Source organism: Rhipicephalus microplus, chromosome 1 (genome assembly GCF_043290135.1).
Source record: "Rhipicephalus microplus isolate Deutch F79 chromosome 1, USDA_Rmic, whole genome shotgun sequence".
Taxonomy (NCBI): Eukaryota; Metazoa; Arthropoda; class Arachnida; order Ixodida; family Ixodidae; genus Rhipicephalus; species Rhipicephalus microplus.
This window is the reverse complement of record NC_134700.1, coordinates 65,125,330-65,141,832: the sequence shown is the minus strand read 5'-3', so window position 1 is coordinate 65,141,832 and position 16,503 is coordinate 65,125,330. Positions and strand designations below refer to the sequence as shown.

General features: G+C 43.0%; 1 protein-coding gene and 1 pseudogene across 3 annotated transcripts in view; one reads left to right on the top strand and one right to left on the bottom strand.

Moving 5' to 3' along the window:
• faf (ubiquitin carboxyl-terminal hydrolase-like faf) overlaps positions 1-16,503 on the bottom strand; it is a 482,217-nt gene that overhangs the window by 303,449 nt on the left and 162,265 nt on the right. For all 3 annotated transcript variants that reach the window (XM_075874530.1, XM_037429964.2, XM_075874549.1), the window contains one exon: positions 8,322-8,450. In XM_075874530.1, the coding sequence (XP_075730645.1) occupies positions 8,322-8,450 (129 nt within the window). The remainder of the gene's footprint in view (positions 1-8,321; positions 8,451-16,503) is intronic.
• Positions 207-6,398, top strand: LOC142770770 (uncharacterized; annotated as a pseudogene).

Below are 16,503 nucleotides of genomic sequence, written 5' to 3'. Positions count from 1 at the left end.
GCTTTATATGTACCCATGTAATTCATCCCTCTTGGATATATACCTGGCATCTCAAGCTTCTGCTTTGAAGTTCTGGCCAGTGTCAGAAATCAAAACGAAACGTGTGAGAATTCTAACAGGCAAAAAATTTGCAGTTTTTCCATTTGTGCACCAAAAGTAACTGCACTCTTCTGACCATTTCTGCAACTGTTTTTGTGTGTGTGCATGTGTATGTGTGTGTTTACCTGGACGTGCCATGTCTCGGACTGTAGGAACCTTTCTGGCTTCATGTTATATGTGACAAAGAAAATTATTCTGGTGATTATTTTAACTGAAGTAATTGCAAATTGTTAGGTGACCCCTTTGCTGTATTGGATTTCCCTGAAGAGGGAGACACCATGACCATCATTCACACATCATGGCTGAAAGAAGATCAGCACTCTACATTTTGGCCAATAGAAAAGAATCCTGGAAAACGTCGAAAGCTAACAATGCAAGGTGCAACACCTACAAGCTCCTGAATTGAAGTTCGGTGCAAGGTGAAACGCTGGGCTGGTATGATTGCTTTTCACTGTCTAAATTTTGTTTTGTAATAAGCTTTTTATCATTTTTAGATACCTATGAGAAAGTGAAAGACAAGCTTATTGCCCTCCAGTACTCAACACACTCCAACAGTGGAAGAGAATTGTGACGGGGCAAAAGGAAGCAGAAACGTGCTCTGCGTTATGAAGATGACGACGAGGATGACAGCACAGATGCTGCTGAAAGGGATCAATATGTCCAACCAAAAGTACCGACCCCACCTCAACGACTATCAGTGACAGGCAAGGGGCAGCTTGTTGGAATGCCGTTAATCAAAAATGTGTATTGATAATCTGAGCATCTCTAGGACTACCTTTTATATACTTACACTGCTTTTTTTTTACCTTTTTTATTCCTTCACCAATCTTCACAGCACAGAGTAGCCAACTGCTACTTGCACTGGCTCCTCTGTGAGTCTTTGGCTTGTTTTCTTTCTCACCAACTCTGCTAGCAGTAAATCTTGTGTATGTGAGTGTGGAATGTATACTTGCCCTTCTATGACATGGCGTGCTCAGTTGGACACGCAACCACTTATGCCATCTCTTACTATTCGTAAGAAATAGACTACAAGTGCTGAGCTAATGTAAATTAGGCATTCTTGTTGTATAAAGATTTTTATATCAGTTCTTGTTATAGTTTGCAACCTGCTATGGTATGGTGAAGGCAGTGCCATGTTTAACGAGACATTAAATGTGCCAAGTTTTGGCAGGAGTTGCAAAATATTTTTCCACTTTTTAGGAATGCTCGTTGCCAGCAAAAATTTATCGCATGCAATTCAAGTGAGCCATGCAATTTCGTTTATGAAAAGTATAAGGTGATTTACTGTATAATAATTAGGTAATTTGGATGATGTAACTACAATTAGTAGCTATAATTTACACCATAATTTATTTTAACACCTTCACTTACTTTAGGTTGTTCTCCAGAACCTTGGCATCAAATTTTGTGGAATTCATGCATTTATAGAAAGTCTATCATAATGTGTCTGGAAATAGGCTAAATGCAGTCTAATGTATTTTTTTTAGGCAGCTATGAGCAAGGTTCAGGAAGGTCTCACCAAATTCCCCTCTGTACAGGTAACCTGTCTTAAGCAACTCAAATGCTGTATAGTGTGTAACCACTGTTTTACTTCAGAGTTCCAGGCCTGCTCAGTGTCACTCGTAGAGGCTTCGCAACCAAGTTCACAGTCTGGTATGTCTTTCACTATGTGAATCTTCTCCAACTTTCTGACTTGATCCTAACGAAATTCATAAACTGTGGTCTGTTTTCGATTCAGTTTCAGCACACAGGCCAACATCCACATCCCTTGCAGAACCTTCAAGCTCACACACAAATCCACATGGGGCTGGTATGCAATTCACATGCAACGTGTTTGATCTTGCTGTGGTTCTGTGTCGTTATTGCTTATGCATTGTGCTGCAAGTTGGAATGCAAAATGTGGTTTCTATGTTTCAGGTGTTTCACACAGGTCGGAGGCTGCCAACTCTTTTGCAGAACTGCAATCCCATAGTATGTAATTCATGCTGTATAAGTCATTATGCTGCTGTTATAAAACATTCTTGTTTTAATTTTTTTGTACAGTCATTGAGCTATGGTCAAATGCTTGTGGTCTGTTTCATGTTCAGGTCCATCACCCATACCAGTATGCTCAACTCTTGCTGCGGCTGCAAGGCCACACATGGAAGCGCACATACTTGGTATGTCATTCTGATTTCACATAGCAATGTTTTATCTTGCTGCAGTTGAGTGTTTGCTTTTGCATTGTGCGGCATGGGGGAGTGCAAACTATGGTATCTGTGTTTTAGGCACCTTGCACAGATCGGAAGCTGCCAACTCTTTAACAGAAGTGCAATCTCATGGTATGTCAATTATGCGGGATGCATCATTTTGTTGCTATTAGGCAATATTTCCAGTTGTCTTTTTTTTTTTTGTACAGTCATTGCACTATGGTCAAATGCCTGTGGTCTGTTTTATGTTCAGGCTCATCACACATACCAGTACGCTCGAGCCTTGCTGCGGCTGCTAGGCCACACATGGAACCGCACATGCTTGGTATGTCTTTCAGGTGTCTTATTGCATGTTTCTGTGGTTTTTTAGATTTAATCTTTAAATTTACAATTCTTTGCCTACTTCAATTGTTTTGAGCCTGCCTGTCTGTCCCTGTATGTATTTTTAATCTCCGTCTGCCTGTCTGTGTTACTCTAGATGTTAACTTGTGGTGTCAATTACATTCAGGTTCATCATGCAGTCCAAGACACCCATATGTAACTAGTGCTGCAAGGCCACAAACAGACCCACAAGTGCTGGGTATGTCATTCACCTTCTTCAAATGTTACAGTCCATACTGTTCAGTGTTCTTGGGTCTTATTAATACTATCGGAAAATATTCAGTCTTATTTGTGTGCTTTTTGCTTCTTGTTTACTTGAGGCAAGTGTTTTTTTTTTTACTGTGCATGCACTATTTACATATGTGATAATGTATGCCCAGGAGGGTGAAAAGTAATTCTACTGGTAAATTCTTTATCGTAGTGTGTTGAAAATGGAAGGTGGTCTTCTTAGCACTAAATCGGCTATCTTTTTCAGTTGGGTTGCTGGCTTCATCACGGAGAAAAATTATGACAGAATTTATCTTACAATGACTGTCACCAGTGATTCGATTAGTGTTCAAGCAATGTAACAGCCTGCTGTACTGCTCGATCTCTATCTCTTCAGCTCGTGTATCCGGGTAGTGTCCTATTTTGTTCATATACACTATGTATCAGCATATGAAAATGCAAACAGCATAGCTTCTGCACAGTCTGCCTCACATTTATCTGGTTTCGTGATAGTAGCATGAGTGGGAGCATTCACCAATGCTGCAGCCATGTAGCACAAAGTGAAAAAATCCATGCATCTCCACGAAGGGAATCGGAACGAGTAGGCAAAGCTGTGGGTATTATATGGGTGAGTAACCATACGTTACCCAAGCATTGCCCGATTTATTGTAAATTTAGGGACATAAATTGGCATAAAGCGGCATAACGATTCAATGACAAAGCTAGGTGCTGTAGTCCATAATGTCACGTTGAAGTCACCGGCCGGTATAAGGGGTTTGTGCTTCTATGTATTTTATATTGATCCCTCACAATTATGATTGATGTTTGTCTATTTAAAACCTTTTCTTTATTTACCTACACATTTATGTTTTGATTATAGAAACAGTTCCCTATATACCGTGGCAGAGGACAGTGACAGTTGACGACATAGCTAGGTGTTAAGGCCCATAATGGCACGTTTAAGACGCCAACTAGTGTAAAGAGTTTATGCTTATAGGTGTTCAGTATCGTTTCGTCAAATTGCTATTCATATTAGTCTCAAATATCCTGATTTATGGTGTAGTGGGTACCATGCAAATGTGCTTGTGTTGGTTTCCACAAGAAACTCTACAACTCGACTAAGATTCATAACGTCACGTTGAAGTCGCGGACTAGTTAGTACAAAGGGTTTGTGCTTGCGGGTGTTTAATATTGCTTCATCAAAATTATGATTGATATTAGTAATTGTTGCATCTGATATTTCGATTTTACATGGTACTGTCCTGTGTGCATGGACACAAGGCACCACGCCGAACAAAGCTAAGTCATAAAGAACTTCGCCCCTAAATATTTTGTATGTTGCTGCTGGCATAACGGACTCTCTTTGTCGTCGTGACAAAGTGATAAACTACCATGAGATATGTTTGAGAGACAGAGCTTGCAAATGTGAACACAAGAGGGACACCACAAATGCCTTGACATCTTGGCTTTTCTTTTGTGTTCGCACGCCCTGTCTCTTTACCAACCAAACAGCTCAGCTTTCTATCATTCCAACCTTAAGTCGGTGGCGCAGTTTATGCCTTCATTCTTCTTCAGGAAAGATCTTCACTATTTGAGCAACGCTGGTTTTTAGTGTGCAAGTGGTGATTTATAAAAACATTTGTGCTCGTGGTGCTGCTGCAGCTTCGATCAAATCAAAAATCCTCTCTTACACTGTTATCACCAAGCCACAAAAACTGCAGCGAAGGCTGTACATTAATTTTAATGCATGTTGAAGAACTCCAGGTAATAAATGTTTTTTGTTACATTAATCATGTCGTGATTTGAAATGTAAAACCCCAGCAATTTTTATTGCAAAGAACGCTCATGCTTTGCTGTTATCACCCCTACGAGTAACTCTCAGCCATGTTCATGACAGTTTATTCTTTCCCATTTGTTGCCATACAGTTCACTGAAAAGTTTTAAAACTATACTTTCAATATAGGTTGACCTGCAGCTATCTGGAAAAGCAAAACACTTTGAACATTATGTACCGTGCTATGTTCAAGTTATTGCGGTAGTTTTTCATCTCAGACATAGTGCTGAACTGAAAGCTGTCATAACACTGATGCCATCACTTCTTTTTCAGCCGTCATGAAACGAATACTACAAATGCTAAATGCCATTAAGCACACCCAGCAAACCCATACACAATACTTCAAAAAGTTGTTAAGTAATGCCAAGAGTGCAGCTCCGCAGCCTAATGGCCTCCCAGACCTGCCTTTCTTGAATGTGGCAGATGTTCTTGCATACGAGGAGAAGCTCGAGACAGCCAGCCAAGCTCGTTACCAAATGGTAATTTCTCTGCTTCATGGCATAAGCTCAGTATAAGGTTTCCAGCCTTGTAACCACAGCGTGCGGGAGTGACTAGGCATTTATAAATTAATGTGAATATTACTTATGAGAGTCTGATTAATAAACTGTTGAGTTTTTACATAGCTAGCTGCATATAAATGTTCTAAAAAATTTAGGTAATGCCAGAAGCCAGCTTGTATTGTTTTATTACCACAAGATCATTTAGGCTGAAAAAATTCAAAGTAAACTGGATCCCAATGCGACTTTATGGCTGTATATCTTCTTGTTTCCTTTTAACAGAAAAAACATATGGCTGTACAAGGTGGAGATTCGACGAAGCAAAAAACAACACATGTTCTGCAGTCGCTCCTCAGCTGGATTACTGCAATGGGGTTCAGTTGGTTTGGCACTAAAGGAAAAAAAAAATTCTCTGAATTGCACTTCTGCAAGCTGATGCGTGATGAGTCAGGGGTACCAAGCTTGATATAACTTGGTTTTTTGTGAAATTTTGTGTCAAGCAATATAATCGATATAGCTATGTTGCCTATTTATACTTTGCTGCTATTAGTCTTGGTATTTACTTTCAGTTTATAAGTGTAGTGCATTAGGGGCCCGTATGCTGCCGTCACTTGGCATAATGCAGACAAAAGCATGTATAGCATAGCCATTTGTAGTGTAATGAGTTCGTGTTTGAAGCAGGGTCGTCTCCTTCCTTTCTTTAAGCACCTCGATATGATATTGAGTGTGGAGTGCATGAGGGGCCCCAGCTGTCTCATGCCATTGTTGCGTGGCACTACGCAGGCAAAACCACGTAAAAGAAATTTTTAAAAAAGAAGGAAAAAGTTGAAATAGAAATAGAAAGAGAAAGAAATAGAGAGGAATAAATAGAAATAGACAAAAGACAGCAAGACACAAAGGGAGAAAAAAGCAAGCACAAAAGAAATAGAGGACCGAAGAGAAACTCAGCTCAGCACTTTCTTCAGGCTTGGCACCACGCATGCAAAGCTGCCTTAAATTTTAGAAGAGTGCCATACTGGTCCAAGTTTTGCACGATGTGCAAAACTTATAGCAATGATAATTTTGCTTATGCATGCAGGTGTGTTGACTAATGACGTTCGAAACCCGAAAGCCACTCTGAAGGATGTGGAGAAAGCCTCCATGACTTGGTTTCGTCATGCTGCTGAGCGACTTGCCGCGCAACAAAAATAGTTTATTTTTTGAATAATTCCTGCTGAAGGTCAGTTATTTAATTTTTGTAGATTCTCTGCATTATATCTATTAAAATATGTGTTTTTTTTTCCCCTCTGTCTTACTTCATTCTTTGTTGTGTTGCTGGAAACAACACACACAAAAAAGGAGCTTTGTGTTAACAGGCCCAGTGAGGAGAATATTTCCTACTTACATATATGTGCGCCTTTTAAGCATGGTGAATGTGCATATTTGCATCAGCTATATATATATTCTAAATTATAGTGTGACACTAAACTAGTGTAAGGCATTTAGACAAATCTAAACATACTTTGAGTGTTTTAAAAATTCATTTTTCTGTCCGAACACACCCGACTTTAGCCATCTTCAGAAAACTCATAGATGTGTTTTGCACTTGTCCTACTGCTTTTCTGAGATTCATCGCTTTACTAGAGCTGTTACACGATCATGGAATTCAGAGCTTTTATTATTGGCTCATTTACCTGTGCTTGAAAGAGCCTTCAAGCTGTTCTTTAATTGACACTTGAATTTGAAACACTGAGAGCAAGATCCATTCTATTTCACATTGGGAACTTCAACAACAAAAAAAGCGGTGTGGCGTTCTGCCCTTGGAGCAGTGTTTTCAAGATTTGGAAAATTACAAGCAAAGAGGAAGGCAACAGAACCACTGAATATGTTATATGCCTACAGTCACGTGGAAAAGAAGGAGTGCATTGCATCGCAGGGAGAATACATGGAGAGGTAGTAAAAACATGTAAAGAAATGCAAGACTTTCAAAAAGACAATTCTTTCTACTAACTAGCATGCGTCCTTCAAATGCTGCATGTACTGGTGATTTCTGGATACAGTGGAATGTGCAACATCCAAATATAAGCCCATTATGATCCCAAGATGTCCTAAGTGCAGGATGTCCTATGGATCTCGTTTTCGGTCTCATTTTGGAGCCTTCATGGAGGTTTCCGGGAATTATTTGGGCCATCCTTAGCAGTTCTCACACATCCTAAGCAGTGCATCCATGGGGAGTCCAAAGGATGGCCCTGCATTGTCTGGAAAATTCTTTTTATGACAAAAGGTGTGGTTATTATGGTTAATTTTATGTGGGGACGAGAGTCTTAAAATGCACAAAAGTGTAAAAAAATGCCGGCTTTGGAAGATTGTGAGTTTAGCCATTTATAACTGAAAGTATGTTTTTGGAAAATTTTATATTAGGGCAAAATATGATTTCTCTTTGTTGGAAAAACTGGAAACGTAATTTTTTTTGGCCTTGTTATTTTCGTGAAGAGAATCTGCCTTACGCACGTTTTGAGCAAGTTTCTGTGAAGATATCTAAACAAACTAGATACACCTCTTTTCCACGACACTTGAACTACAGGCTAAAGCTTTTCTTTTTCTCTCAACCTTGATAGAGTTGTAAATACCAGCTAATTATTGAAAGCTCATTTTTACTTTTCAAATTTAAAAACTATTTATGATCAAAGAAATAGCCATTTTAGTTTGCTTTAGCCTGTGGGATGAACCTTGCTGAGAAAATATATAGTTTTGAAAACTTTTTCTTGCGAGATACTATAACGACACATAAGAAATCACCTAGATAAATGCGGAAATTTGTCAGTACTTTTTTTCTCAATGAGATATTTGAAATATGTATGCATATTTGAAATCTCCATTCAATGGTACGCATGCATGGTAATTTTCATGACAGTAGGATAATAAATAAAAAACTCGTTTTTAAGACCCTCGTTCCCCCTTAAAAGTTCTGATCGTACTGGCACTCAGCCCGACACAATATTTGTCATGGTGCACTGAAGTTAATTATTTGGTTTGACTGTTGTCTACAAAACTTAGAAGGATGTTGTAAAACGGCCACATTACAATTTCGATATGCTTCGCCGAGCATTGCAAACTTCAGAAATCACCACCAACCTGGTGTATATCTGCCGCCGTATTGCACCCAATGTGTCATTTGTGTGGGCAATGATCTCCAGGTCTTCCACCTGTCGTCCTTGGCTGGGAAAGCGCACTGTCAGCACCACCTGTCTTCCACGGTGAGCCCTGCAAAAAGGTCACAGATGTCGTCACGACACCACTTTTACCGGCACTCTGAACACATTTTAAATAAAAATAGACATTCCACACAGCATCAAGCTAAGCCCTCTAGAAAACATTTTGCACAATGCCACCAGCGTAGAAGTTGTGGCATGGGTAGACACCATCTCTTTGAGACAGCAACAAAGTTCACTTGACCCCTATGTGACAACCGAGGAATATACTGTCGATCTGGTCATGACGCTGAGAAAGGCAGCATCCAGGCATGTAAAGGTGAAACTCTTCATCAGGCATCACCTGTGCGATAAAGATGGTCTATGAAATTCCATTCTCAAGTGGAAGGGTTTAAATTGACCAGAGTGGCCGATGCGTAAATGATCAAGAGAGGGAGCATGATTTTTCGATCCAGAATGGCCTTTTGGCACATTTGCCTATGCACTCTGGCGAGCACGTGGGATTGTGAGGCAAGATTTGCTAATGTCACCATTTTAGGTAGAAGCAAGGCGGTTGAGAGAAAGATGCTAGAAGCATACCTTATCAGGAAGAAAAAAGCTATCTGAATAAGTGACAGGCCGGTGGCACTCCACTCAGCTGAATGAAATTTCTTTGACACATTTCTGAACTAGCATGTGCATTGAGGGTATCAGATTGTGCGATGCGATGTATGCATACCTGCCAACCTGGCAACAGCGAAATTCGTAAAGCCCCACAGTGGGGAAGGGGGGGGGGGGTTTAATTTGTAGCTGTAGTGGATTCGCCTTTAGCAACAAGCATAATCATGTTTTGCTGCCATAAGTCAAATCGATGTACTGAATTCTTTCCCCTCATTTTTGGCACCAAAAGAAAAAAAAAACATTGCGAAAAACGAAAAGGGAGGGGGATCCCAAATGCAAGCGCAAACAAATCAGCGTTGCGGTCTCATAAAGGCTTGGAGCGGCCGAACACACAAGAGTAGGGTTTCTCACTGTGACGTGCCGCTGTGGCCGTCAAATATACTGGGTTCCAAGGTGGCCTAAGAAGGACGTCCACACTCTTTCAAGATCAGAAAGGGACTGCCAGGCCATTTTTTTTATTTCCCGTTCCTGGAGCGCCCGCGAGCTCAGCCCCGATCTACTTCGTTTTTCTCGCGCAAAAGCGCGAGATACGCACCGAGCGTAGTCTGCTACTACTCGTCACATGCCGGGGTTTGAAAACTAGTCGTCCTGACTTCATACACAAAACACTAAGACAGACATAACTAAACTAACTTAAACAGTCCTATCTGTAACAATTTACAAAAGTCAACAAAACAGTGTCTATCCACTTTCAGGCACACAAAACTACATACAAGCACCAACAACTATTTACTATGCACGGCACCCCTGTACACTTTAGTCCGAAGCATTGGGTTGCTCCATGTGGGAAATGGGGCTCAGTTATGGTCTTAATTTTTCAACATGCACAATGTCACTTCCCATGTAGTCCGCGAGTTCGATCGCGCAGTTCACGGAAGACAGTTTGTTCACTATCTTGTGAGGTCCGGTGTATGATGTAGTTGTTTACACACCAGACGTTGGAGCCTTGAGGAGCAGCACTTGTCCTCTTTCAAACACAACGCCCTTGTGCTGCTTGTCAAAGTGCCGCTTCTGTTTTTCTTGAGCTAGTCGGATGTGCGTGGCTGCGGGCTGTGAGCTCCCTTGCTTTTTGTAGTCATTCACACACTACCGTGAAATAGCTTGAATCTTCTTTGAGCTCTTCAAGCTCTCGGCAGCTGTATACAACATCTAATCATAGCACTGGATCCCTACCATAGACCAGGAAGAAGGGAGTCTGGCAAACTGTGTCTTGGTACCCGGTGTTGTAACAGAATACAATATAAAGAAGGACATCAGCCCATTTTTCTCCCCGGTGGTAGCCATGGCAATCATCTGTTTGATTGTCTTATTGGCTCTTTCGCACAAGCCGTTTGCTGCGGGGTGATATGTGCTAGTAGCAGCACGTCTAATGCCCCGATGTTTGAGGTATGCTTCAGTAGAGCGCACCATCATTTGAGTACCGCTGTCTGTGATAATTGTGGCTGGGCATCCGTGCTTTAAGATGATCCATCGTTCGACAAACTTCTGGATGGTTGTGGCCTCTATGTTCCGTAGTGGTTTTGTCTCCATGAACTTCGTGAGGTAATCAATGGCTACAATGATGTACTCGTAACCTCTTGAAGTTTTGGATGGCCCTATTATGTCCATCCCAACTGTGTGAAATGGGCTGCGGACTTCTATTGGCTGTAATGGATCGTAAGGCACCTATGTCGACATTTCATCCTCTGACAAAGGTCACAGTGATACAGGTATTGTTTGACATCCGCATAGAGCTTCGGCCAGTAATACTTAGCCCTACGGGCATCGAATGTTCGCCTGATGCCCGTGTGGCCACCATATCCTCCTGAGTTCCAGCTATGGGGATTTGTCCAAAATATTGGACATGAAATACCCCATCACTACAAAGATCTCAGCATGTTTTCTTCCTCAAAAACCACTTGTCCAATATTTTGGACATCTACTGGCGCCCTCCATGAAGTTTTGTCAAAATTGCGCCAGGAGATCGCAAAACAAAGAAGAAAACATGGCGGCGTTCAACAGGGCAACTTCTAGAAGTTAAACGGCGAAAGTTAAGGTCCACTTTTCTGTTGGTTTTTTATTATTTGTTACATTTTGAATAATAGCTTGCAGTTATTCCGGAATTTGTCACAATTTTCTTCAGTAGCCTTGCTTTGTGTTGCTTCAGGCCCACTACTTAACGCTTTAATTAAGTTTCAGCGTCCAATTAGTTGGACATCACGCCATACCAAAAGCACAGGCATCACGGAAATAATAAGCTTCACTTTTTATCTTCGTCATCTACACACCCAGTTGTGAAAGTTTCAGGAAATTCCGTGGACCAAAATCCAACCCGGAAGCCAGGAGGATATTGTCGTTCATGCATTTCACGGAGTGCCTCAGCTTGTCGTTGTGCAGGAAGGCAGAGGAGAAATCAACTGCTGACTGGGCCTTGGTCTGTTTCGTATAACACGTCGTTATGCGTGATAAACTTCTTTTGCACGTGTTTCTGTAGCTTTTTCGTGCCCAGCGCACCCCTAAGCATATCCAGGACTTCAACACAAAATGCAACCTGACGCTGCTTCCCACCCATGTTATCACAGAATCGCAGTGATGGATATCATACTGCAAGAATTGATTCAGGATCACCAACAATGGGGGGGATTCCTGGAAAGACAATCTGGTGCGCTGTGCAGAATTCCTGATTTATAGATGACATCAAAGTCAAATTCCTGCAGAATCAGTGACCAACGAAAAAGGCGTTGGTTTCCTTCCTTGTAGCGCAAGACCCGGCACAGTGCATACTGGTCACTGACAACTTGAAATTTTCGGCCAGTCAGGTATGGTCATAGCTCTTCTGATGCCCATTTTACTGCAAGAGCTTCCAGTTCTGTCGAAGAATAATTAAACTCTGCACCTTGAAGAGATCGACTCAAGTATAGCACTGGACAATATCTTCGCTCTTCATCTTCTTGCAGCAATAGACCTCCCAAGCCGAGCCAAGATGCATGTGTGTGTACTTGGACACCAAATTCTGGTTTTTCGAAGAATAGCTTAAGGACAGGCGGCTGGCACAACGCGCGCTTTAATGTCTCAATTGCCACTAGCTGATCTTCTTCCCAAAACAAAGTAGCGTTTTTCTTTTGGAGTGATCGAAGAGGTGCTGCGATAACGCTGTAATTTGGGATAAACTTCCTGAAGTATGTTGTGAGTCTGATGAATGATTGTAGTTCCTGTATATTTCGAGGAGGCCGGAAAGCTTGAACCACTGCCAGTTTCGATGGGTCGGGAGATACACCGTCTTTTGTGACGTGCCCAAGGTAATTGATGGCAGTACCAAAAAAGAAACACTTCTGTGGCTTGAACTTCAAGGTTGCTACTTCGAACCTTATAAATATGTTCTGAAGGTGCGAAACATGTTCTTCAAATGTCTGGCTGAAGACTACGCAGTCGTCCATATACACAAGGGCATTGTCGTATTTAATACCGTCAATGATCGTATCCACAACTTGCTGACATGTGAATGGGGCACCTTTAAGGCCAAATGGCATCCGGAGGAATTCATAAAGACCACACGGCGTAACAAAAGCAGTCTTCTGTATGTCATCTGGATGCATGACGATCTGATAAAATCCAGACACCAATTCCCTTAACAGAAAAGTACTTGCTTCCAGTGAGTGCCTGCAGCGCATCTTCGATTCTTGGGAAAGGATACACAATGTCCTCAGTGACGGCATTGAGACGTCAATAATCAACGCACATGCGCGTCATCCCGTCTTTCTTTGCTACAAAAACAAGGGGTGACGCCCAAGGACTCTGAGAAGGTCGCACTATATTGGCATCAATGAGGTCCTTGACCATGCTCTTGACGATATCACGCTGTGCTGGTGACAATCTGCGAGGACGTGGAGATATTGGGTTTGCGTTTCCAGTTAGAATGCAATGTCGTTCAGCTGTGCAGGAGCCAACATCTGTACTTGACTGTGCAAAGCGAACCCAATGTTGCGCCAACAAATCCTTTACGACCTGCAGCTCGTTGAAAGATAACGGCGTTGCAATTTTAAAGCTGATGTCTCCTATTGCAATTGAACGGTGCTGCGGATCGACGACCATATGAGCTGGTGGCGCATCAAGGTCCACAGGAGAAGGAAGGCATGAAATTTGGAGGATCTGTTGGCAGTCCTCTTCAGAAAGTTCAATATCCTCCATTCTGCTTGCTTCTTCAATGAGGCCAATTGTCATCTGATAAGGAAGCAAGACGGCTTGAGAAAAGCAGTTCTTGATCAAAACCTTCGTTGTATTTTCCCATGCAGCTGTTACCATGGGCTCCACTATGACTTAATAGCGGCCGTACAAGAGCTTTGTCCCAGTGATGACCATTAAATGATTTTCATCTTCCGACACGCGATGCCAGGCCACCGGAACTAACTTCTGCCATAAAGCTGGCAGCGGTTGCTCCCTAACAACCTCTAGACCTCGCGTAGCCTTTGGGAGACCGATACCGCGAATCTCTCCGAGCTTCAGTCGATGATGGCTCTTGAAGCCAGCAAGAAGTCATTGCCTAGCAGTATTCCTTCGTGAGGTAACTGGGGAACAACAACAAAGTCATGCTGCAGTGTTTGGTCGTCCACTGTCACCACAGCACTGACTTGACCTAAATTTTGCAGCTGATGGCCGCTTGCTCCTACCAAACGTAGGAACAAAGGCCTTATGCTTAATTCGAGTTTGTCAACTATTGGCGCCGTAATCAAGCTTTTGACAGCTCCAGAATCCAAGATGGCTTTACTCGTTTGTTGGTTGATGGCGACAGGAACAGAAAAAGTACCGCTTCAGAGACACATGACACCCGCTCAATTACAGGCGACTGCTAGCGGCATCGGCGTCACCATGTGTCCGTTTCCCCACTGTTGTGAGCTGGAAGATTCGAAATCTTCCTGCCACTTCAAAAATTCTGCCGTTAGCGGTAGACGACACTGCTTAACAAAATGGCCACATCTGGAGCAGTTCAAGCACAGTTTACGAACTCTCAAGGCATTTCCTTGCGACCTTTTAAAAACACGCGTTGCAGAATGAGTCCATTGCCGCGACGGTAAGGGCTTCGCGTTCGTATCCCCTTTCACCTTTCTCTCAGTTACTTCATCATTTGAGGAACCGCTAGACTCTATGCTGTCCGCGCATTGACGATGGCGCATAGACTTCCAAGGCAAATGCTTTGCCATAACACAGTTTCGAGTGGCGTTGTGGATGGCGTTCGGCGTTCTTCCACAGCCAAAATTTTAATGCTTTCCTCCGAATCCCTGATCTGGTCGACGCGCAGAAAAGAGCTTATCATGTCGTTTAGCTGCTTAAATGTTTTATCAAAAAAGTGCTTCTTTGCCTTGGGTGACAGAGTAGCCATAACTTGGCACTTTTCCTGTTGTAGTACAGGATAGTTGCACTGTTAATCAGGTCGAGCTTTCAGTGTGCGAAGTCTGTACATGACTCGCCTGCGCATTGCGTTGCGTCGAACATTCGCTGCTTAGACGTTACATTGCAGTCCATGTTATAACGTTGGCAGAACGCTGCCTTCATGTCGGCCCAAGTACTAATACTAGCCACCTTCGTGTGGTGATGCATCCATGTAAAGTTTTTAGCTGGGAGCCTTGAAATAATAAATGATATGGTGACCTCATCGAGAACGCAGAAGGTGCTAAACCAATAGTCAACTTGGTGAAACCAGACGCTTAGATCTTTCCCGGGATGCGGTAAGGAGCTCGCCACGAAACTTGTAAGTCGATCGCGAGAGTCTCCACTGTTAGACATGCACATGGAAGTATCGGTTCTGGCTTGTCTTTGTTGCTTTCTCGAGCCGCGTTTGAAATTCATCGACGCACTGCTCTCTTCTGCACTCGCGCTTGATTCGGCGTCAGAATTTTCATGCATTTTTAACTCCCGATGCTTGATGCCTTCTACTAGTGGAGCAAGTAAGTTACACAAGAGGTCGTGACTTGCCTTCATCTGCGAGTCAAGAGGTGGTTTTGGTGTGTCGTCGTCTTCTTTGGCAGCGTTGTGGTCTTGGAGAATCATCAGTTTCAGTTCCTCCAATTCACTCCGGAGCTGGCCCATCTCAGTCCTTAGGATATCGGCTTCGCACAGAGCTGACCGGTAGGCTTCCACTCGGGCGGCGTCATCCGGCTGCTCGAACACGTTGACAGAACACGGGGCCGCTGCCATCTTGGGATCACGGAGCCGACGCTGTCCAAACGTTAGTGGTTGAGCCGAAGGAGCGCGTAGGGAGCAACATCCCCACATAGAAGATGTAAACGTCTTCTTAGTTCACCTCGAGCCGTTGGGCGCCAATTGTGACGTGCTGTTGTGGCCGTTGGATATACTGGGTTCCGAGCAGCCTAAGAAGGACGTCCACACTCTTTCAAGATCAGGAAGGGACTACCAGACTCTTTTTTTTTTATTTCAGGTTCCTCGAGCGCCTGCGAGCTCGGCGCCGAGCTACTTCGTTTTCCTCGCGCAAAGGCGCGAGACACTCACCGAGCATCGTCTCCTATCGCTCGTCACGCTCGCTAAGGTGAAAGTCTCGAAGGGGGTGCGGAAATGTTCCCGAAATTTTGAGTCATCAAAAGAACTGGCGAAAAAATCGATTTCCATCAAAACAACTCCCGTATGTCTTCCCACATGAACGGACGGGACGGTGCAGCTGGTTGTCGCGAAAGCGTGGGTCAAAGCTTTGGCTTTGCTCGCTACTAGATTCTTTGGACAGCAACGCAAAAGCGCTTCTAGCCTTTTTTACGTCTGCCTTTAGTCTACCGCTGCGTCAGCCAAGTGCCCTCAAAGCTCGTAGACCGTTATCGCATCGCTGCGGTTGCGATTTTGGGCGCACTGGTAGCGGCAAATGATAGTTTTGTTTTCAATTCACGTGCCTTCAAAACTAAATCGTTTTATGCTATGATCACAACTGTCGCAGTTTTGTCCACAGAATTTCGAGAAAGCAGCGTTGCTCTGACAGGTCGAGCGTTGGCCGCGCGCACAGGAGTCTCCCCGACAATGTGGGAGACTTGACAGGTATGTGATGATGATAACACCAATATATAGTGTTTTCTCCTGGTGGCAGAATATAGCACAACAACAATTTTGTGGCCTCCACGACTAGCTGTGGCAATGCACCAGAGCCAATCCCGGAGGCCATGCTATTTTACTAATTTTATTTTTATAGAAAATGAAACATTTTTTGTAAAATTTCAGGCAAGATACATAAAATTATAAGTGCTGTAGCAATTCATACATTTTAAGTGAAAATCGGAAGAGTTGGCAGGTATGTGTATGGTGTGTTATTGTGCATGGTGGATGTATTGCTGTGTCTTAACAAGAATAAAGTTGGTAGCGAGTTGCTCTTTCCTTTCGCCTCTTATTCCCCTATGATTAGCGTCATCTAATTTTCTTGTAGTATGCACCAAACAACCCAACAACAAGTCTTGCCAAAGCCATTGCTAGAT